The 25,088-nt window shown below is 44.8% G+C and overlaps 1 protein-coding gene across 1 annotated transcript in view; it reads right to left on the bottom strand.

The window, feature by feature from the left end:
- LOC104410824 (beta-adrenergic receptor kinase 2-like) overlaps window positions 1–25,088 on the bottom strand; it is a 55,809-nt gene that overhangs the window by 18,658 nt on the left and 12,063 nt on the right. Inside the window, 6 exon segments of the mRNA XM_010021088.1 lie at window positions 963–1,022; window positions 1,859–1,933; window positions 3,421–3,495; window positions 3,498–3,536; window positions 6,894–6,967; window positions 23,262–23,338. Coding sequence (XP_010019390.1) covers window positions 963–1,022; window positions 1,859–1,933; window positions 3,421–3,495; window positions 3,498–3,536; window positions 6,894–6,967; window positions 23,262–23,338 — 400 coding nt within the window.

Here is a 25,088-nt window from a genome sequence, read left to right as displayed (position 1 = left end):
TAGGGAAAAAAAGTTTAGAAGTGGTCTGAGACACTGTGTGAAAGATCATAGGAAACATCAAGACTCTGATATGCACCAGGGCATGTGGTGCTATTTAGCAAATGACAGGCTCCCTTTCAAACAACTGCAATCTTACCCCCACCAAGAAAAACAATTACTAGCAGTGCATGCTTCAGATTTTACATCCTTGTAGGAGAAAGACACCAGATAATCTTAGCCCTGTAATTGTAAGTGCTTGCTATGTCCTCACATCTCTCCTTCAGATGGTTTTTAACTTTCAAAAACAACTAAAATTGGAACTAACAAACATTTAAATTGCAGAAAGAGGAAGATAATTGTAAGATAATTGTAAGAAAACACAGGCAGCTCGATTCATGTTAATGAGTCTCCATATACTCCAAGGAACATTTTAAACTCATTTTATCTTAAAATAGGAAAAACATCAATAATACCACAAGCTGTTGCAAATAAAAAAAAATCATTTCTCATTTCTACACAAATAATTAAGTATTTATCTTCAGAGTAAGAAATAATAGTTCTACGGAGGGATTTTTACCATCATCTCTTGTCTTGTGTTCTTTACTAGACTTTTCCTGCTTAACTGCAGGGTGTCCAGATACAAACCAGGTCTTTCAGTGACACTCAAGAGCTGGTTACTCATGAGAATCTCCCCCAAGAACATAGTTGTGTGTTTGTAAACCCCTGAGACCAAACTGCAGCCCATTTACTGCTGCTACACGGAGCAAGAGAGAAAATCAGCGTTACAATTTCTCCACTCCTGCATCCTGATATTAACCACGATACACAACAAAGCCACCCATTTGCAGAAGCTCACTGATAATACACTATTAATTAAACAAAGTTTATTAAACATTTTCAGCCTTCTTTTACAGCAAAACTTATGGACCCTGCTTCCTGCTACATTAGGGAGAAAGTCTGGATAATGTGCCATGTTCCTACCTTTCCATAAATTTCTGAAATATTTTTCCTCGGAGACTATCACAGATTTCTTCTATATATGGCTAAAAAGGGGTAAGAAACACAATTAGTATTTAAGCATACAATAAACTGATGATGCAATACTACCCATTGCACTTAACTCACATTGGCGCTATACAACTACAGCATTTACTGAGTTTTCTTTGGAAGAGACACTTTGAACGAAGCACTGAAGCTTCGTTTAGCTTTTGGAATCCATTCATGTATGAGACCTGCGTGAAGCACCTGCCTATGGACAACAGGTCTGGCAAATCAATCACAGCACAGCTCTTCTTCCCCACGATACTTAAACAGAGTAAGTGGTCACTCCCGTGGGGTCTGTACTCCCAGAGCTGCTCTCTCACTTCATCTCCTCTCTGTCCTTACCAAGAAACCAACACCTTCCATTCACAAGGGGCTTTTTCTAGAGGAACACTAGAACATGTGAGATGGTTCAAATGCTGAATTCCACACCAGCATCAACTGGGAATTAATACACCTTAAAATTAAAGGAAAAATGCTTTCAAAGATTTCACATTACTGAAACATTAAGGCTATTTCTCAGTTCAGTTTATCCTGACAGGATGTGTATCCTCCTGATGGAAAGTGATTTACTCTAAATCATTTAATGGCTTAAAATTGCACAGATTTAAGAATGACTCTCTTCATATACACCAAGGTACAGTTTGCTTTCATAAATGTGCTAAAAAATATTTTAGATAATACTAATTTGCAATTTTTGACTTAAAAAAACATTTTCATCACAACTTCAGCAAAGGTTGTACACCACTACAGTTTATTGTCTCCTGAAATAAGATGTACCAAGTCACTTACTACCACAGAAGTGAAGAAACAAGACCATTCCGAGTGTTAGGCTCACCTGGAAAAGGCTGGCTGGCACTTGTTTCTTGGCTAAATGCATTTGTACGTGATCTACAGCTTGTTTTGAGAAAGGCTTTTGGAAAAGAAAGAGAAAGGTTTCAAACAGCTGGAAATGTAAAAGTTTCACTGAAGGTCTACAGCACTGTTCTTTTAACCACGTGAGAAAGACACATACCTCAGACTGAATAAGTGCAACACCCTCCCCAAAGCATGTCATAGTGAAACATGTGGAGTGACACAGTGAAACAACTACTCTAAAGCAGGAAGGCAGGAGAGGGGAGGATGAGGAGGAGAAAGGCAAACACAGAAGGGCCAGATGATGCTCCTTCAATAAATCAGTGAGAAATGCCCTACCTGGGTACAGCTCCACAGACAGGAGACACAGACCTTCTACCACTACAGAGCCCATAATGGGTTAATAACAGAATAATTAACAAGAAATTGCCTGAATGACACCAGTGGGGCAAACCCGCTGCAGATCCTGCTTAAAGTGACAGCAAGTGAAACTGATAAATATAGATCAATGGGGCAAAAGCTCAGCTGGAGGGAACACATGTTTCCATGTGCTGTAACAAAGCTGTATCTGTCCCAGTGCAGCCCCACGCCTTCAGCTCACCACGCTGAGGCTAAAGAGTGCATTGTCTCCATGTAGCATGAAAGCCTGCTTTATGGACAAACAAATCAGAACAAAACCCCCACCAAGCTGTGTGTGACCAGTTTTAAACACAATAATCTCAACCTTTACTCTGAGCTTTCCCAGACACCAGAGTTCCACATCCAAACTGTCCCTGGCAGCTCCATTCCTTTGAGTTTTTGGGGCAGGGTTGTTGCTGGGATGGGGGAGGTTGGTTAATGTGTGCAAGTATATACACACACAAACTGCACTCATGTTACCGTGTTGTAAAACATTCTGTTTGCAGAAATATAAACAGATCAATCTCCAAATATTTCCTTTGCCTACCACCATGTTTAACAATAACTGGCGCACACCTCATTACTTAAACTAAAAAAAGGAGTGCTTCTGGGAGACCTTAAAGCAGCTCCCAGCAGCTGAAGGGGCCAACAAAAAGCCTGGAGAGGGGCTTTGGACGCCTGTAGGGACAGGACAAGGGGAATGGCTTCAATCTGCCAGAGGGGAGATTGAGATGAGCTCTGAGGCAGAAGCTCTCCCCTGGGAGGGGGCTGAGGCGCTGGCACAGGGTGCCCAGAGAAGCTGTGGCTGCCCCATCCCTGGCAGTGTTCAAGGGCAGGTTGGACACAGGGGCTTGGAGCACCCTGCTCTAGTGGAAGGTGTCCCTGCCCGGGGCAGGGGTTGGAGCTGGAGGAGCTTTAAGGTCTCTTCCAACACAAACCACTCTACCAATCTATGCCGACTTCAGCCAAACCCAGTCCCACGGACTTCAAATGGAAATCCCCAGCACTATGAGCACTTGTAATTACAACCCCTTCAGTAACAGTCTTAATTGTTCTTTGAACGAAACAACCGTTATTTTGAATTATCCCTGTTGTCAAGCTTCTCAAGTAAGGCAAAGAGCAGTGTGAGATCTCTAGGATACACACATGGGAACAGGAGAGGAGCTCCTTCATGATGTACGTGTCGTAGATCTGCCGACTCCGGGTCAGCCACGCCGGGTCAGCCGCTCTGCCTCAGAATCCAGTTTCTCGTATTCTTTTATCTGCAACACAAGAGAAAAGGTCCATTAGATCAGCACATCTCTAACGATTTTTCACTTATTTGGTTAAAAAAGCCCAAATACTTCAGCTGAAGTTTATGTTACTTTATTATTTTCTTAACTAACGCTTAATGAGCACATTTGCTTGCAAGACTTTCTTGTCTTGAAAAATGCTGTATTGACTCTGAGAATGAAGAGACTTCTTAAAACACTGAAGAAGAATTCAGAAAGTCTTTATTATTTTTGAGGAACAGGCCTTTTTCCCCTTGGATTTGTCTGCAGAAAACTGCTCTCCCTGTAGCTCAAATCGAGCCTGATACCACCCTTCATGCTTCCATCACAGCTAAATCCCTTTGCAGTTAAACACCTCCCCTGGCAAAAAGTGTAAAGACATGTATGGAGGGAATCCCATCAGGGCAGTTCTGCTGCTACCACTGCTAGTAGGAATTGCAGCATCTGAAACTTGTTTTCATTGAGAACAGATCAACAGTTGGACTCAGTGATCTTAAAGGTCTTTTCCAACCTAAATGATTGTGTGACTCTTCAGGTGTGATATAGGTGTGTTCCAAGTGAAACAACAGCAACCCCGTATGGTTAATTTACAGAACAAAACTCTCACCAAGCCCAAGGGTCCTTTGGGGTTTATTGAGGGAAGGAGTTCTTCCAGGACTGACAGAATGTAAAAAACATACAGGATCTTTAGGGAACTGACTCAGCTGTGACTTGCTGAGACCTGCCCAGCATCATAGAATGACAGAATAGAAACACAGACTGGTTTGGGTTGGAAGGGATCTTAAGGCTCATCGAGCTCCAAAGCCTGCCACAGGGAGGGACACCTTCCACTAGAGCAGGTTGCTCCAAGCCCCATCCAACCAGGGACCTTGTGAGATCCCTGGATCCAAATAAAAGGAAGCGTGAAGCCCCACTCTGGGGCCCTGCTCTGCCTCAGGAAAACCAAAGCACAGTAGTTCCCGGCTGGATTTCATTCAGTGCCTGTGGAAGAGGGAACAGGACAGATCGGAGCTGTCTGTACCTTCAGCCTCAGAATAAACCCTGCACAAAAGATGTACAGAGCATCTCCTCACGAAGCAGGGACAGAGGGAAGGCTCTGCTTATCCTGGCAGACCCTTCAGAGCAGAGCAGCACCGTGGTTAACAGAAAGCACATCCCTGAGGACTTCAGAAAGCGAAGATGTAAAAACCCAGTGTTCTGCTTCTATTTCACAATACGCTTCCTTTTGTCCTTGCGTTCCGAGGCTGCTCCCTTCACAGGATGAGCTGTTCCTCACAGCTCTCGAGCAGGTCTCCACGTGACCAACTCAGACCAGCCTACACCGAGAGGTGAAACACCGTAATTGAACTCTGTGTTTTTCTAGTCCCCTTGTTTGCTGCCTACGATATGGCAACAGTTCCACCGTGAGCTGCCATCTGCGACTGCTTCCCCTTCGTACCCATTTATAATTAAAGTGAGTCAATACATCTTTGCCAAGAAAACATTTCTTAATTAATGCAATGCCATAAAATAATTAGAAGTTCAGCAGAAAGCCTGATGCACATTATATTGTCTTACTCGTATGCAACCTCCTGCCCTTTGATACTTGGTTTTCAAACCACCTAACTCTGCACCCAAAGCAGGGGGGTCCCTCCAACACCCCCAGGCGCATCCCCACCTGCTGTCACCTTTTAACCAAAGTCCCTTTGTCTTGTAAAGGTTTGGAGAAGGGAAAGGAGGTGACCAAAGCTCCCCTTGGTGATGCACTCCAGGGCAGCTCAGCCTATTCACCCCCTGCACACTGCCCGATGCTGCTCATTACACAGGTGATGCCATGAGACACCTCTACTACAAACCCCATCTAATACATGTGCCTGACATATTCACAGCTAATTTTATACATTCATTAAATAGAACTTTACAGTTACATGCCAAAAAACACAGCACTAGGCAGAGCCGAAGTGTCAGCGTTCAGAACTGTCACCAGTCTCTGGCAGCAGCAGCTCCGCAGTATTGCTCCTGACCCAGAGATAACTGACCCTGTCACTGTAGTTCAACCCTTCCCTGGCCAACTTCAGCTCGCCTCCAGAGACACAGCTTTGAAAATGGGCATCAGAACGTGTTAGTTTTCAAACACCCCAGAGTACTTCTTCTTTTTCTCCTTTTTCCCCGTTCTTTCCGAAGCCGAGCTGGATGAATCACTCCCCCAGCTAAATGCCTGATCGTGACTTCAGCTGCAGTAACATGAAATCCCTGGAGTACGGGGCCCTTCTACATCAAATGCTTTTTAATGGGGCGATGTACTCAAATTATTCCACATGTAATAAATGCAGCAAGTAAATCAAATATTAAAAACTAAAAGAGAAATCTGGTATGTCACCGAAACAAGCACTCCAAACCCCTCCCGAAATATCTGTAATGGGACTTTTTGAACAGTACCTGACAAAGCATTGAGGTTCTTTTTAAGCCACACTTTGCTAATAACCTAAAAATACAATTCCAAATTGTTTCAGAGATAAAGAGGCAGCTAAAAATATCCTGCTAAACAATCTGTGACAACGTGCCTTTTTGATTACCTGTGACAGTGATATCTTCAGGATATAAAAAGGTGGAAATGATAGGAAAAAGATTCTTCTTTATTGACAGTATCTAATATCTGGGGGTGGAGGGAGCTGTGTATCACAGACTCATCACTGAGGATTTATCTCCCACCGATGACCCGCTCAGGCTATTCTGCGCCACCAGCAAGAGAAATTCAACTCATCAGCTTAAGAGTAATCCAGACAAAAGGTTATCTCAGGCAGCTTTTCTCATTACTAGTGAGCAGCAGAGGCTGCCTCTTCCCAGCACGTCTGCGTGTTTGAACTGAAACCAGCACCTCTGACAGGATTAACTACACTTTTATATTTAGAGCCTCACAAATAGAGCACGGAATGAATGGAGCGAGGAGGCTCCTCAGGGTCCTTGCTCGGCCACTGCCACGGCCTCTCTGCCAGGGAGGGATGGGAAGGACACATCGTGCTCCCGCAAATTATGGATCCCTCTGCATGATGCCTGCCTCAGGCACCGTGGCTGTGGGTTCCTCCATTGCTCATCTCCTGACAATGGAGCACAACTGACCATACCGATCATGAGCATACCAAATTACCAACTTGTCAGTGTTACACTGCTGTCTTAAAAGTCTCTTGAGCTTGTTTAAAGTGATAGTTTTGTCCCTTTGAGGTGCCATCGTTACTAAATAGAAGATTGTCTCTTATGAATCGACCATTCCACTGTGAAGCTGAAGTGACTGAGAACAAGGTGCCCTGTGGACGCCTCTCCTCCCCTCTCAGCATCCCCAGGGAGCGGAGGGAGAGCCTTCCTCCTTACCTCTTCATAAAACTTCAGTTGAGGGACAGCTTCATCAATTTCATTCATGCAATAGTCTTTAAAAAGCAAAAATCCTGGAAAGGAAAGAGAAAAGGGAAAAATAAAATTAGAAAATGCCATATCGTTACTGCAGTAACCTGTGAACAGGGATACAGTTCCCTGGATAACATCCTGGATTGTCTTTACCTGCACAGGTCCCTAGTCCCAAGGCTCAGCAATACCCACCACCAGCATTCGCAACAGAAAAGGATCATAAACCTCACTCACTTCCCATAGGTGTATTAAGCATATTCCAATTTCTACCTGCTAGGAATTGTATGAGATGTTTCCATACTGCACTGGAATATCCCTTTCCTCTTCACAGACCAGATTTTGTTCCTTTTTTCAGAATAAGGACTAAATACTACTCATATCATTTGGTTTTGAAATAGATTTACCTACATTTTATTGATAAAAAACAACCTCTTCTGCATTCCCAGTTTAAAATTACTGGTTAATGTTACCTCTAATAGGTTTTACAGCACAATAAATTACATCAGGATCTTTATAGCTCCTTTGTAAATAATTTAAAGCATGACCTCTGCAGCCTCCTGATGAGCATTCTCCATTATCAGCATCTTCATGCACCCTGACAAGCTGAGTCTCATGGAAGTGGTGTCCTTATGTGCGCCTGGGCTGGTACCTGCTACCCTTTGACTTTACATTGGTATCTGCTGCCGCAGCTCATGCTTTGGGTTTACAGACCCTGAGAGCTGTAAATGAACCAGCTCTCACTCCATCGCACCAGGCAATACTTCTCCTTATTTAGAGTTACTGCTGCTTATGGAAATCACACCCATCTTTCGGAGGCAAGACCAGGAAAACATGAACTAGAATAGCAAAGGGAGCAAGAAGCAGCAGAGTGGCTGAGCCAAGGGCTGGCACTGGCTGAGCACCACTCCATCCCTCCCCTGCCCCTCTTCCTTCCCAAGAAGGCAGCACGTGGAGATAGAAAATGCCCTTTTTCAACTTAAAATATACACAATATTTAATATTATTATTTATAATAATACAGAGAAGGGATTATACATACATAAGACCTGATTTAATTAAAATGTCGTTGTCATTTGAACTTACAGCAAAATTATAGGCTCAACTAAGAAATAATACAACCATCTTCAACATCTCATGTATTCCAGACTATACTACACAGTAATTCCACTGTAGTATGTACAGGAGAGCATTAACTGTCAGTTACGAGCATCATGTCCTTTAAACTCACTATCACCTGGTTTTATTAAGGACCTAAATAAGAAGAAACCCACCAACTACTCAGAAGCAAACCCCTCAGTCCCAGCAGACAAAGCACTGCTAACCAGCCACACAAAAGCTTTATTTATGTATAACGAAAACATTTATCAGCTTCTTGGTAGCCCCTCTAGATACACTTGGATCCCAAGTTATGTTTCCTATTGGAAGTACGTGTTTTCCTGAGGTCCTCTGGGTTTCTTTCTCACAATCAGAACACCAGCGAAGGGATTATGACCAGACAGCTCCTATACTTTGCTCGACTCATTTAGCTGGTTAGGATGGTTTTCCAAAGGCTGCACAAGCTGGGGCTTGTTCTCTGAAGAAGGACAGAAATCTAATTAAGTGATTCCCTTCTGAGATTCTCCAAACTTTCTCACTATTCTCAACAAAAAGAATCATTCCTGAAATGTTTTACAAACAAACACGCTTTTCTGAAAGCAAACCAGCCCACCCCGAGTTTGCCATTCCCTACAGCGTTCTGCAGTTACACTGGAGCTTTTCCGTTGTCTCTTGTAAGGCCTTGCCTTAGTTCCTGTTTTGCTGGGAATACTCTTGGTGAGCTGTTATCCCTTGCTGCAGAGGGGACGGGAGCGCAGCACCGGAGCAGCCCCTGCAATCCCCACACCTCATAGACCTTGCTCCCAGACAAGAGTCAGCCCGTGCCCGGTGGGAACACAAGGCTCACTCCAAGCAGGACTCTGAGCAGGTCCCAGACTGTCCCTTCTCCTGCCCAAACCCCAAAGCTGCTCCTGGCACCTCTGGAGTGCACTGAATGCAGCATGAACCTGGCTCTGAAAGTAAAACCTGCCACTGAGGGCACGAACCCAATTCGTTACTTTACACACGATGGAAGCAGCAGCAGCACTGAGCAAAACACTGCTGAATTGACTGAACTTTCCCTTGGACAATGAACCAAAGATTACAGTTGTGTAATTAAGAGACTGAAGAGCGGCACAAACAGCAATGAATGCACTGAAAGAAAAATCCCTGGCGAGGTCCCAGCCACTGGCTGGTCACCAAACAAACCCACAAACAACAAAACCCAACCCACAAAGACAACTGTGGGAGGAGTGTGAAAATACACCAACACGCACCCTCAACAATGCCCTGGCAAACATTTGAGCCCTGCTTAGTGTTTTCCAAACTGTTTAATTTCATCAGGGCAGGGAACAAGAGGAGGCTGATGCTGCCCATGTTGCAAAGCTGCTTCTCGCCAGGGCTCTGTTCTAAACTGCACTGCTGTGCAAGAAAACAGAGACATCCCAAATAAGAAGTTAGAAACCTTTACAGATGATTGATATAGTCACAATAGGTTACAGCCATATCAAGTATGAGAAAATGCTGTTACTCAGTTCCAGTGAATGTGAGTAGAATTATTACAGCAGCATTTTAAAGTATATGATAAGAAAAAAATAAATTAAAAATACTGCAGTAAAATAAATCATAGCACGAAAACATAGGGCCTGTAGGGACAGGCCAAGGGGAATGGCTTCAATCTGCCAGAGGGGAGACTGCGATGAGCTCTGAGGCAGAAGCTCTTCCCTGGGAGGGTGCTGAGGCGCTGGCACAGGGTGCCCAGAGGAGCTGTGGCTGCCCCATCCCTGGCAGTGTTCAAGGCCAGGTTGGACACAGGGGCTTGGAGCAACCTGCTCTAGTGGAAGGTGTCCCTGCCCGGGGCAGGGGTCGGAGCTGCAGGAGCTTTAAGGTCCCTTCCAACAGAAACCACTCCAGGATTCTGTGATTTAACCTTTCCTTGAATGATTTCTCTTAAACTCTTTTACAGCATCAATGCAAATACAAACATCCTACTCCTCCCTCATCCTGCATTTGCAGCTTGTCTGACTGTTCAAGCCACGTCCCCAGGTATCCGCACATGTGACATCTTCCCACCATCCTGAATTCAAACAAATCCAGTTAGAGCCTGATGTTCTCCACACTGGAAGTGTTTGTGTTACAACCTCCCTAAGTCTGCACTTTCACTGCAGCATAAAGGAAATCTCTTCTACCACTGCTCTTAGATTGAGTGAAAAATTACTAGCCAGAAACTGCAGCTCTCACATAATTGCAAAACTAATTGACAGACACAGCAGTGAAGAAGTGACAGTAGTTTGAAGAAGTTCAGGGAGAACTGACGCAAAGCACAATAAGCACCTTTAACTACACACCGAAAATCAGACCAAGAACAGAAAGCAGGAATTAGAAAAATGATAGCATTAAGTAACAGATAAAAGGAACCAGCAATTATTTATGAAATCAAGATGCTGACAGCTTTTGCTTTAAAGATTTCTTCCTCTATACTATATAATTTCTGCAACAACCAGATCACTACTTGTTAAGGGAAAAGAAAAATAAGTTTTAAAAGCTTTTCCTGGTAACACAAAAGCGTTGGATGGTATCAATATTACACACACTGGAGAATGAGACACACCGAGCTCCGAGCCTCAACTTTCCCACTCTCTGGACGGTATCTTTTTCCCATTGTCTTTTGATGGACAACCCTTTACACCTAACCCTTTACATTCACAAATGCCATTAATTGCTCTAATAACCAAGACAACATGTCTTTCAAGGAGGGATAAAGACAACCGTTGAGGTTTGCAGCTGGACAGTTGTGACAAGGCATGGATGGGGGGATGCAGAGGAGCTGAACACAGTGGGGGGACTGGGGTGAGAATGCTGGTGCCTGCTTTAGCCATTTCCAGAGCTCATCCCCAATCAGACAATGACTGTTTCACCGGCTCGGAGGGGACAAAGAAAGGAATTAGGTTAACCCATTTCTTTTAGAAAGGAACACAGCAATGCTTCATCCGATCACAGCCTGTTCTGCAGCATGGCCGATGTCCATGGGCTGTATCCACCCTGCAATGTCAAACCCTTCTCTTACAGTTTTAATCAAGAAATGCTGCCCTTTCCACCTGCAGCGATGAAAGCCTCTTTCTCATTTTACAGCTCCATGTCATTTTCCTGCCCTGCTCCCAGCGCTGTGTACCCAGGAAGCACTGCCCCATCACCAGGTTCGGCTCTGCCAGCACTGGCCAGTGGGAGAGCAGCCAGAGCCATGCCGCCGGCCAGCCCAGGGGACAGCGCTGGCCTGCTGCCTGGTCAAGGTCACTCCTGCTCTCACACCATATCTTGATCCTCACCAGAATGTCAATTAATTGCGAGCATGGGATAATAATAAAACAATTAATGAGGAACTCTGTAATTAAACAAACCTTGCAGAGAACGACTTATCCCATTCTAACTGGAATTTTATTGGTATCTGATCCAAATACCCTTTTAACGGGAGTAAATAAAAACCTTATTAAAACAAACAGAAGCGACTAGGTAAGACAGCAGAGCTAAAAATAGACACATTCCGCCCTGATGTAAGTATTCACAATGTCACTGACTGAAAGGAAGCTGCAGCTATTTACAGCAGACCTGAACGCGGTCCAAAATGCTGATGTAGACACTTTCGAGCAGGCAAAATACCAGATTAGAAAACAAAGATCTCAAGCTGCTTCCAAATCCTAACTCAACGTGCTGTGTATAAATACAGAATAATGACAAACCAGTAAGGAGTGACATCTGCACCAGAACCAGGCTCCTCAGACCTCGGATGTGGCAAACAGCTCCGGCGCCAGGCAGAGCAAGCTTCAGCACACACTTCCCAGCATCAGGCTGGTGCAAACCATGCAACACAAGAAGCTTTCCTCATTTAGGGCCCTTAATTGTCTCTGTCCTGAGACCCTCCAAGAATCTCCTGGTCTTTCTAATTTGGCAGAATTCAGTCAGCAGCATGAAGAATTCAGAGGAGCAGGATCAGCGGGACAGAGACAACTTGTCTCCGGCAAAGCCTCTTGTGCAGGACTGCCAAGGAGCCTGCAGGATGCAGTAACAGCAAACCTCAACCAACACTCCACAGTGAAATTAGTGTACGTTAATTAGTGTAAACCCAGCTGCTGGGTGTTTTAACCACAGAATCACAGAATCGGTTGGGTTGGAAAAGAGCTTTAATATCATCGAGTCCAACTGTTCCCCAGCCCTGCCAAGGCCACCACTAACCCCTGGCACTGAGGCCTCGGCTACCCGGGCTGTGAACACTTGCAGGGACGGTGACTCCAGCCCTGCCCTGGGCAGCCTGTTCCAATGCCTGAGCACCCTCTGGGCAAGGAATTGTTCCTCAGCTCCAGCTAAACCTGCCCTGGGGCAGCTTGAGCCCGTTTCCTCTTGTCCCATCCCTTGTCCCTTGGGAGCAGAGACCAGCCCCCTCCTGGCTCCATCCTCCTGTCAGGCAGTTGCAGAGAGCGATCAGGTCCCCCCTGAGCCTTCTCTTCTCCACACTAAAGCCCCCCCAGGTCCCTCAGCCCTTCCTCATCACACTTGTGCTCCAGGCCCTGCTCCAGCTCCGGTGCCCTTCTCTGGCCCCGCTCCAGCACCTCAATGTCTCTCTTGTAGTGAGGGGCCCAGAGCTGAACACAGGGTTCAAGGTGAAATGTTTTTTCCCATCCTATTTTATTTAAGTAATGTAACGAGCCCATCACTGGTATCAGTAACAGATCCAGGTCATGGACACAAAACGTCAGGGGTAGAGTCTGCTATTAAACGATATAAAAGCTGTGATTCAAACCAGGCTGCAGTTGTTCAGGATCATCCAGTCAAGTTCAGGATCTTGTTCTGTACACTACACGCACTCAGTTGCCATAGCACAGCATAATCAAGACCACCTAAAAGCTCCAGAATTGAGAGAACCACCGATTTCCCCGTTCAGGAACAAAAGAGACTTGCTACTACCAGGGAAAACTCATTTGCGTAGGAATCACAGCTTGGGCTAGGTACAAAGCCACACAAATCCTCCCAGCCCAGAAGGCACCACAGATTTCACTACTTTGCTTTCCAATTATGAGCTGTTTGTCCTTAACCTATTTTTCCTAATAGAGCCTAAAGTACATTCACTGTTCCTTAAAAATACATCATAACAAATTAAAACATATCTGTGTGCATAAAGAGCAGGGTAAAAGAACAAACTGTATTTTCCAAGACAGGACTTGCATACATTGGGGAGGAATGCAGAACAGCTTCCCTACGACACACTCAAACTGAGCTCAGCATTACTAAGTTGCCAGGTAGCTTGTTTAATGATGCCTATAAATCATTATGTGAAAATAAACTTTGGCTAAAAGGTTTCAAGTGTCTTCAAAAAAAATCCTTATTTCCAGGCATGTTTTCCAACAGTTTTCCCCTTGTGAAATCACCAACACTTGTTACAACATGGTCAGCCCTGGTCCCAAATCCCGGAGCTGTGCGTGCCTTCACCTCCTCCAGCACACACATACTGGACACGATGGAGGAGTAGTCACAGATTGTGTGTTAATCCCCAATCCAGGCCCACAAGGTGGAGAATCTTAAGCAGATAATACATTGGTTTACTAAGAGCATTCAATCACTATTCTGCTTCTAGCCCCACAGAGCAGCTCAGAGCTAAATACTCGAGGTGGATTAGAGAGCCTGCATCTCAAACAAGAAGGCACACTGTAAATACCCTTCCTGACAGCAGCCAGGAGCCCAGCACTTCCAAAGGGCAGGACCAGCAGCTGTCAAGATGTCAAGTGGTAGCCCAGCAATTCACAGGATAAAAGGGTTCCTAAGGAAAAGGAGAATGTGCACTGTTTTTAACAGGCAGCTGTAAACCATTAAAAATGACATATCTGTGCTTCACCCGCCGCAATTGCCACTGGATCCTTACCTCCAAAAAAACCCCCAAACCACCAGGTATCATTCTAATATCCTCAGGAAATGTACCTCTGAATATCGAACATGCAATAAATTACTACTTAAAGCCATGAAAAGAATAGGGAAAACTTAACAGCTGAACCACGTACAGTATTTATCTTTCATACTCTGGTCTCCCTTAACATGCAGAATTCCAGTTGACTGAAGTCACAGAATCATAGAATCACAGAGTGGTTTGTGGCGGAAGGGACCTTAAAGCTCATCCAGTTCCAGCCCCCTGCCATGGGCAGGGACACCTTCCACTAGAGCAGGTTGCTCCAAGTCCCTTTGTCCAACCTGGCCTCGAACACTGCCAGGGATGGGAAAGTTGAGTATGTATTCACATACCAAAGGTGAATGAAAAAGAGGGTTATACATCAGAAAACCTACCTCTGAAAGATGGACCAGTATCACATAAAACTATTCTAATTTCTAAAAGGACAACTAAACACAGAGGTGAAGCATTTCATCTCAATCCATCAGTTTGTGCAAAGAACATAATTAAATTCCTTCACTGAAGCTCATCAAGAAATACACAGCACTTGAGGTTTTGTTCTCTTTTCACTTATACATAGAAGAAACTCCCACCGCTTTTGCAAGTGGTATTAGCAGCTACTAGCAAGCTATGAGCAAGCTAACAAGCATTAGCAGCTTAAAAACGTCACGATGGTGGTTATTTGTTGCAGCGGTTCTTTCCCCACGTCACAAGGATGTTCAGTCCCTACGAAGGACGCGCCAGTTGTCATTTTCTCGATCAGTATTTTTCCATTATACAACCTTTGCAAATTGGTTACATAATGCAAGGCAACATCCCTCACTACTGAAAAGCACACTGTCTCTTCTGACCTCGCCACGCTGCGAACCGCTCACCATTATGAATTATTTAACACACGAAGCCCACTGGGAGGTGTATCTCTGCTTATGAGGAAGGGCCTGTGTGTGGCTTTGCTTGGGGAAGAGCAAGGCACTAGCATCATTTATTGAAGACATGGACTAATTTCACAGCAGAAGGAGATTCTCAAGTCTCTGATGCCAGTATTCACCTTAGCCAGGACTGTTCGGTATCTGAACCACTGTAACGAATCACTCTCTTCTGCCACAGCATCTAGGAAGTCTGTTGTACTGTGGTTAAAATCAGAACACAAAACTAGTAGTATTCAGTTAGTAAATACAGGCAGCACTTAGGTAAAGAGGAAGAAAACCAGTAAAACAACAGTGACAGAGCACAGATGATTCTCCTACATGAATTTTAAAGCCTTCCTCTGGTTCATTCTGTGCGCTCTAAGAAGAAAGCTGCTGAGAGCCACAGGTTCAGAAACAGATGGTTCTTCTTCTCTTCAGCCTCTTTCCCCGTTAAATCAAAGACATTATTGACAGAAGCATCTAGAAACATTAAGAAACTGGTTTGCAGATCCAACCCCTGCAGACATGCACACATTTGAGAGCAGAATGTTACTGAAGCGCTGGCTGGACATGATGATGTCAGGGGAAAGAGGCCAGGGAAGAGAGAAGCAGGAACCTCGTAAGGTTACTGCTCTGCTCCCCTACACAGTGTGAAGATTTGAGTTCTGATCGTGTGTTACCCACCTCCTGACCACACACCAAGTGACATTCTGCAGCAAGAACCTTGCAAATCTGGACCAATTCCCCAGGGGGTTTTCAAGTCCTATTACATATCATTCTTTTAGAGAACAGATACTGGTATAGAACAGTAAAAGCATTTGAAAGGTTTATAGTAAATATCTGCTCTACAAACAAATCAATGAGGAAATTGACAGCCAGAGCTCTCCAGCTTCTCTGCTCTGTGACTTTCAGAAGACTTAAGAGCTTCACTAATTCAGGGCCTACTTACTCTTCTCCTTCTTCCTGAGCTTTTCTCCTGTTACTAATGAGTTATCCCACTGAGATGAATGAGTAGCACTGGCAGGACCACAGAATTTGCTTTATTAGTAGCACAGAGCTACGCAGGTAAATCTCATTAAAGTTGTTATTTTGTCACGTTACAGACATGGGAAACTAATATTTACCTATTTCACAGTGGTGTTCAGAGGCTTCATTAGTCGGTGAATCGTTTCAGGGCACGTTGATAAAAACTCCATGGGAGTGCAACTGTTTTGGACTGACTGAGAAATTGCTGGGGTGGAGAAAGGAGAAATCAAGATTGCACACCATCACTCCTGGTACACAAGGAGATCCCATCAGAAACGGGCTAAGAAAGCTCAAGCAAGTACAAGGAGGTAGAAAAAAACATCTTTGGTATGGAAGTCACTCTGCAGTGTATCAAGGATGTTTCATAAAATCACAGAATCCCAGCCTGGTTTGTGTTGGAAGGGACCTTAAAGCTCCTTCAGTTCCAACTCCCTGCCACGGGCAGAGACACCTTCCACTAGAGCAGGTTGCTCCAAGCCGCTGTGTCCAGCCTGGCCTTGAACACTGCCAGGGACGGGGCAGCCACAGCTTCTCTGGGCACCCTGTGCCAGCGCCTCAGCACCCTCCCAGGGAAGAGCTTCTGCCTCAGAGCTCATCTCAGTCTCCCCTCTGGCAGGTTAAAGCCATTCAGTACATTATCCATTATATGAAGTTCCAGAGGATAGGATATATATTTTTCCTACTTTAAAGCTCAGACTTGATCTGCAGCTCCTCTGGGAAATCACACAACTTGAGTATTTCCAACCCCTCTGCACCAGCAGGCATGGGAGCGTATCAGGCTGCATCCCAACAAAGAAATCCTCAATTATTTATGATTGGAATAAAAACCAAAATGAATACATACATTTTTTATAGTGACTTTGGATACTATTTGTCCCTGACACACAAGACAGACAGCTCCTTAAAACTGCCTGCACATAAAATCTGCAGTGGGAATCTTCATCAGCATCCTTTAAACGATCTTCAATGTAATTCATGCAAGTATCACTTTTATTTTACCACCAAATAAAGTATGTTGAAAGAAATTTAGCATCCAGTGACATTTAAATTATGACATAAAAACTAGATCTTAAACCTAACCCTACTTCAGTGAAGAGAAATTGCACACAGCGTGTATTTTCTCTCTTTCACTGTCCACATGCCAGTTTGATACAAGTGGAGAATCACTGTGAAATTGGTTGGAATTTGGGTGTTGGAACTAGATGATCATACGGTCCTTTCCAACCCAAACCATTCCATGATTCTATGAAACATCTGACATGAATCGTGTCTGTTTCAGTTTACAATCACCCAGTTTCCGACCTCGACTTGTGGTTTGGGGGTTGTGCTGTTTTTAACTGATCATATCAATGGTGCAAGGAAAGCACGAGTTCAACAGATTCCTCAACCCTCCCGCAGGTTCTCCAGAATCCAGGTTTTAGTCTAAACTTGAACTGAAAATAAGAAGTAACACGAGAAAGAAGAAGATCAATCTTTAAAATGTATTTTAAATATGGGGGTTTTGTTTGTACAGTTACTTCCTAATTTTGATGGTGCCTACTTCTATATGGTGGCTCTTTCCCCTAGGTCAGAAACAGCCCCAGAAAAAAAGCACTTCGACAACCAACATGCCTTCTTGCTTTTACAGAAAACCCACCAAGCTACTACCTATTTTCCCTATTACATGGCTGCACATTATTCAACATCAACATACCAGAACAGAGTAAAATTATCACACTGCAACAAGTCTCATGGACACTGTCAAGAAAGAAGTCCAAGGCTGTGACACTTGCCATCACTCAAGTCTCAGGTCAGTAGCTAATATACAACCTGTAGGTGACTTTGGCTCTCAAAACAATCTGGTTTTAGACACTTAACATGGGGTTTTGGGTGGCACCTTCTGCTCACCACAGTCCTCTCCCTGGAAGGATGGAGGACCTCGGTCCACCATCAGCTCCCAGCACACCCAGGCCAGCCCCACCATTCGCATGTCCAAGCTGCAGCTTCAGAGTCACCTCAAGCAGCTAGAAGTGACTAGAAGCAAGATCTGCTAATAATTTTGTCATCCCCTGCTCATTTAATAGCCAAAACCTCAGGTGCTTTTCTTTACTCCCAACCAAGTTCTACTGCTTACATTGTTATGGCCTCAGAGGACTACTTAATTAGTTCAGAATGCCAGCGGCACATAGATCTTATGCTTAAACTAAACAATAGCTTAAATAATGCTCTAGGGAGGTGCTTTTCTCAGCCTGTTATTTTTAGGTATCTCGGAGAGCGCAGTGCGCTGTGCTACCACACTGGCAACAGAAAGAGGAAGAGCAAGAATGTTTTTCTCAACAGATTTTTAACTCAAGATCCACCTAGTGATTAGCATCGAAATTCTGAAATAATGAAATCTGATGGGTCCATAAGTAGAGAAACAAGCAACAGAAAGCATGATTCACTGCCCTAAAAAAAACCTCTGTAGCTGTTCTCACCCTACTTTGGAGGGGTTTGGGCTCTCTTCAATGTTGTCACGGAGAGAGCTGGAGGAAACAGCAGCCAGAACGGTCAGGAGCACGTTTCCCTCTAACCGCAGAGGGCAGGCAGAAAAGTCCCTCCCCGCAGATGGAGGTTGTCTGCGCAGGAGGAACTACAAAAGAGACCCAAAGCTCATCTGCTCTGGAAACTCAGCTAAAAGGAATATACATTAGCTATACTTAGCTGCTGCAGTGTAAAGGGAGCAGATAAGAAGCGAGAGCCCCGCAGAAGACGTGCGTGTGTAGGAAGAAGCACTGATGCAGATGGCAAAATGCTCACCCTGGCTGGGAAGACCTCCAACTTGGAGCCTGCTGATTTAAGAGGATATGAAAGACAGTTAAATGAATCACCCAAGAAAGATCATTCCTCACTAAGCAAAAGTAGATGGTAAATAGGAAAAAAAAACCAAAACCATTTGTAACTCATTACGTCAACTACACAGTTTTTAACTGGTTCTTTTGCAAGTGTTGTATTTCAAGAAAATAAACCAGAAATTAGATCAAGTTTCAGGGAAAAAAACCATGCAAGTGACTCCCTAGGCAAGGTGAAAGGCTGAAATTGCAGCACGACCAGCTGCTGAAAGAGCTAAAACACGTTCTGGTCTCATCTTTCCTCAAGACCCAAACCCAACGTCTCTGTGTAACCGGTGAGAAACCAGGATGGGTGTAGACAAACTGCCACGACCCACCAGCTCCCAAGCAGTCACCAGAGAACCCAAGGCCGAACCCAAGCCAGGACCTGAAGCCGCAGGATGCTCTACTGTCATATCCCAGAAGCTCTAAGCTGATTTTATTCACTGCCTACCAGGTAGATGCAATTTGTCAGTAAATCCAGTGTCAGACATAAGAGTCACTGAACTATAACTAGCAACAAGTTTGCTCCAAAGCATTTAACTTTAATAACCTCGATAATCCTGTTCTAAAGCAATACTATGACCTAATTCACTCCGGTTCACGCTTGGCAGCTGCACTGGCTGAGCAGACCCTGATCCACCCAGCAGCTACACTCCTTCCAGCTCATTCCCAAACTGCCCTCTGGAAGCAGCACTGTCACAGGCGTGCCCACCCTATGGCACGAGGGAGCACGAGGAGAATTCAGTTGTGAACCAAGAGCGAGCTTGACACGTAAATGATAGATATGGGGACACCAGAAAACGTCTCTTTTGCTAAAGCAAACACATAATCTGGTGTTGTAGCAAACAGGATGTGGTAAAATGAAAACTAGCTAGAGAGGTGGTTACGCACTCCGCTTCGAGACAGCCTGTACTTCCCCCATGAAGCTTCTGCTGTGGAGGAAGCAGCTTCTGTGGGAACAGCCGGCTGCTGGGCTACGGAGCGCTGCCAGAGTGTTCTGGGTGGTTCTGTACCTTCATGTCCTCTGACTCATTAGGCGATTCTTAGAGAGTTCAAGATCATTCTGGAGCATCACTCCTGCAGCTTCGAGAGAGGAGAGCAACCGATTTGCCTTCATGAAGAACAAGATGTGACGAGAGGACAGACACTTGTTCATGTAGCTCTTACGAAGCCTCCAGGCCATTTTCATCCCTGGAAGGCTGCTGCCACTGCTTGCTGATGGACTTCCCTGCTTTTATTGTGATTCCAAAAGGCAGAGCAAAGGTTTTGGTTTCCAAGCCCCCCCTGCACACCTGGGGAAGGTGGCAGGGAGGGAATTTAGGCCAATCTTTTAGAGAGGGACCTGGAAAACACTGATCCTAAAAGGATTTAAGGGCTCATTAAAGATAAGCACTTGCACCTGACAAGAACAGCACCATAATTAGACATACTCATAGGAAAACATCCAACAGGAGTGGCTCCACATAGGACATCAGAAAGAATCGTATCAGACAACTGATCAAAGCCCTGGGGTTTGCGTTTGAAAGGAGGAGACAGAGAAAACAACGACCTGGAGCTGCAAGAAAGAATTGTGGTCTGGGGAAAAAAACAGCTTAACAGTCCTCATCTACATGCTTGCCAAAGGAAAGAACAGGCAGCTTGATGAAGGTTTATAGTAGTATACAAGGATAAAGCACTGCATATAGACAGCTCTTTAACTGAGAAAATACAGGCACAGGAAGAGCCAGCAGCAAGGGGGTGAAGCAGCAGAATGGCAGCTCAGGACCAGACACTCGTCCAGCTCCGGCTGACTGAAGCTCCTCAGAGCAGGAGCTGCCTCCTGTGTGCAGGCCCAGCCTTGAGCCACGTCCCCCCCATGCAAAGAGATTACAATGAGAGTAAAAAAAGTGATTAGACTTTTTAATTACCTCACCAGATTTATTTTCACAGCCTCTCGCATCACGCTTGCCTAAAATCGAAGGTACTTTACCACAAGCAATTATGCTAACGTCTGGAAACAGAACTCATTTAATGGCAAAGAACAAGCTAGAAAACACAATAAAATTCAAATGAACCACCACAGTAAGGAAATAGAACATCTTCCAGTGCTATGCAAAGTCTTCTGTTTAAAACAGGCACATTCATCTTTAATCTTTGTTTTCTTCCAGTCTAAATCCTACTTCAGAAGAAAGCAGCTTCAGAAGTAACCAAAACGCCACCAAAGTGGTCAAAGGCGACCTCCTCATTTCCAGGTAACAAGGGCAAGTGCTGCTATGAGTGTACCACGGGGAGAGGAGAGGAAACCCCTGCACGCCTGCGAGCTGTGCACCTCGAGACCTGGGCCAGAAGCTGGTGTGTTAATGGACTGCTGGGATCTACAATGCCAGGCCCGATGGCCACCAGAATGGGCGAAAGCAGCACAGAAACTGTAATCCTTCCAAGGCTACAGTTACCCAACTGTAATTGCTGTAACTTATCAAAATAATGGCAGCATTCTTCACTGTTCTTTGGAGCCAACGATGAATGAAACGTATTCCATCACAGAAACAGAAACATCCATTACAGTGAAGCTCTTCTGGGTTTAAGGAGACATAAAAAAGGACGACTCCACTTCATCGCCACCAGAAAGGATGGAACAGTTAGAGCCAGGCTGTGTTTGCCTGCTTCAAATTCCACTTATTTTGCAACTGCCATGCTACACAAATCCTAATGATTCAGCACAGACATCTAAACTGAAGCACATGCTGAGAGACGTCAGTACAAGCAAACAAGGTATTTACAGTGCAAAATTTCAGGCCAGAATAAAAAGTGGTAGCTTCTAGGCACAAAAATACAGACCACGCTTCAGCTACTGTAATACAATGGAAAGCTCCTCCAGACTGCTATGAATGATTCCTTCAGCCTGGGGTTTCCACAGCCCTCTTTGCACAAAGCCATGAAATCCATTAATGGCAATCTGTGAATACTCTTTATTTCAATCTGGCAATACTTGAAACTCCCACTCTGGAATATTCTCCCACCTACCGAGCTGCACATTTCCAGGCAACCAGGAAGGCTGGACATTGCTGCTCCAGCCATGGAGCCCAGCTAAAGCTTACCCTGCCCAAAGATGCCCCCATTGCACCACCTTCCCTGGGCAACAAGGTGCATGGCACCTTGTTCATGGGCATTGGCTTCCACTGTTAATTACAGAATCAGTGTATTTCAGACAGGAACAGATCCACTGACCTCCTCGAGTCTTCCCAGCCTGTTTTATGTTTTTGTCTCCATTTTGCCAGACAAGGGCAGCTGGATTATCCCAGCAGACATATGCCAAAGGACAAAGATTTCACAAGCCCTGCATGAAATCAGTTGCCCTGCTTCACCACCCATCCTACTGCTATAATTGTTTCTGTCATATCCAGATTCTTTTATAATTCATATGTCAAGGCCCTGGAAAATTGACCAACCTCCTCATTTCTGCAACAGCTTTTCTGGTTTTGAAGATTGTTCAACCTCACTTCTCCCTTTTATAGCCTACATTAACACTCCATTTCAATACTTCCTCATACGCCGTGTTTAGCAGGCTGCTAAGTAAGGTCTGCTCATTCCCACTGCTCTTTCCTGGACTCTCTCCAGCAGGTCCATGTATATTTTGTAGTCCAGTGCCAGGATGGACACAATACTCTGCCAAAAGAGGATTACTTCACACGCCTCACTGGCTATGATCCTGATTTTATATTTAGTTGTGCAATGTAGTGCAGACAATACAACCTCAGTGTAACAGCCAGTTAACAGCATCTACCTGAGCTGTGGTTCTCCACCCCGGATCTGTGTGATCACTTCAGCACAGACACAGAGGGCACTGCTGGTTCTACCTGAGCAGCACTACATTTTCTCCCCTCCTCGACAGGGACCTTTTGTCATCCTGTCCTCGGTGTGGTTACAGCCCGCACACAGCATACACAGGTTCTCCATCCCAACGTTCACACTGTTCACTAAAATGCTGCATAGTAACTGATCTCTTATGCTCTGGTACAAACTCCCAGGGTACATCCTTCCATGCTCCCATGGAAGCACTCACTGCCTGTTTCTCAAGCCCATCTCCCCAGCAGTTTGCCCCCTGCACACAGCAGGTTCACCCAGGCCACATCTCCCTCTGTTGCCAGCAGAAACATGATGTCAGGCAGTCAAGACAACACATACAGTATCTTTTCTGCTACTGCTCCCTTATCAAGAAGGCGTGTTAGCCCTGCAGAGGAAACAGAAAAGTTTAACTGATGTGACACATTACATTGTTGACAAGCCCAAACCACGTAATATAATTTTCTCTTCGATGCTTCCAATAATTTAATTATTTTCCCAGTAGTTTTCCAGACCATGAAGTTGACAGATTGTTCTGCTTCATCTTCTTCCCTTCCACAACACTTCATTTTATTGAAGACCTTTGTTTCACCGAGTCCTGTCCATACGCCAGTGCTCCTCAGACCATCTCCAACACTGATTTCCAGCAGTCGTTACAGAGGTGCCAGGCAAACAGGTCTTAACATTTACATGAGTAACATTTCACTTAACTATGACTTACCAATTTTCTGATGAAAGATCTTGTCGAAGGTTAATTCACCCCTTTCCTCAAGGTATTTCTGCATAACACTGCGGATACTGAAAGAAAAAAAGAAGGGGGGGGGGGAAGAGTTACTTGAAACTGCTGATTTTAAACCAGACCTTCAGCATCCTTTGGAGAAACAGATCTCTAAAATGAAATGTCAGTGCAAAAGGCACATGCAAGGTGAGATCCCACTGCCCGTCTAGTGCCTCAGCTCGCAGCACAACAGGCAGCTCTATCTGTCTGCTGCTCTGTCTAAAGACAGTGAGATTCAGAGGAGTATAGCTATCAACATCCACAGACCTGCAGCTAAGTCACAGGCTGCTGCATTCACAGAATTCATTTTATGAAGATCCAACTGTCACCAGAAATACCCTTGCAGACAGCTGCACCTTGCTAGCTTGAAATCAGCCTTCCAGTCCCAATACTGTGATTTTTGAAACGGTTCTTGGACTTTGAGGTACACAAGAAATACCATTTTTCCCCACTTACAGTAAGGTTTGAAAATGCCACAACTGAACATGAATTGAAAAGAAAAGCCATCAGTGATTGCACACACCTGCCTCTGCTGTACACCTCTGCAAAGGCAAGAGCACAGGAGCTTAAAGGAGAGCTCCGAGGCTTTCCCTGGGTTTGCCCAGAGGAGTTTTTATCCAAGTTAGGTATTTGTAGGATGAACTGAAGGGTGATACGGGGCCGCCAGCAGGAGCTGGAGTACCAAACACTGGCTGTTCTTCCTCAGAAACACACACTGCAGCAGAAACTCATAGGCAGCATCAGGTGGAACCTTGCCTCAGGGTCACAGCACTTCCCTGGGGACTTCCTGGTCATCACTTCTTTATTCTTGCGTCAGGTTTTAGCTCGCACCATGTAAAACAAGCGTACAAGTCACTCCAAGCTACAGAAGGCTGTTAACACTGCAACTGCCACCTATCATCCAGAAAACGAGCCAACACAAGCTCCATTAGGCCCCTAGCTTGGCTGCAGTGCACTTAACATCTACTTTGCCTAATTTATAATGTCACAATCACCCATTTAAACCACATTAACAAAGATTTCCTTTATTTGTCAAGTAACCTCAATATTCATTGTAATACAATGCACATAAAAATTTCATAGGGGCAACAATACAAGTCCATAAATTTGAGAATCGATGTAGCCCAGGCAGAGCCATGCCTTGGTGAACCCAACCTCCCGTCATAGCATGAAGCCAAAATTCCACTAGGAGTTTTCTGTTCCAATTTTACAATTGATATTTTCATTATGTTCTATTTATTCTTATAAAAGTACCACAAGTGCCCTGTTGAAAGTGCTCGTGTCCTGAACAACACTGTTGAGTATCACTCAGGTTCCTGCAGAAGAAAGACTGAGCACCTCATCCTTGTAAAATGTGGCCTCAGGATAACTCTGTGTCAGGAAACAACCTACCAGGCCAGTGCTCATGGACGACTGTTAGCATTGTCTGCAGAAGAAAAAGCTAGATTTCTGTGGTTATTTCTCATTTTTCCTCTAAAGCCTCATCACTAACATATATTTGTGCAGTTTTGGGTCACCCTGAGCAGCAGAGCCCTGCCTGAAAAAGCAAAGCGCTGAGACCATCCCCTCTCCTGTGCCTACAAGGACCCATCACCAGAGCTTCTGAAAACCCTCCCAAATATCAGCCAGCATCTCTTCCATCATCTTTCAGGGAGGAAAGTATCTGCACCCCTCCTCAAATGAGGACCTGAGGCACGAAGTCTGTGTGACTTGACCAGAAAAACATCTCTAACAAAAGCCAAGAATTAGCTGGAAGGCTTAAACCCCAGT

Source organism: Nestor notabilis, unplaced genomic scaffold (assembly GCF_000696875.1).
Source record: "Nestor notabilis isolate BGI_N333 unplaced genomic scaffold, ASM69687v1 scaffold19268, whole genome shotgun sequence".
In the NCBI taxonomy this organism is placed as follows: domain Eukaryota; kingdom Metazoa; phylum Chordata; class Aves; order Psittaciformes; family Psittacidae; genus Nestor; species Nestor notabilis.
Note: the sequence above shows the minus strand (reverse complement) of the source record. Positions and strands in the feature narration are given on the sequence as shown.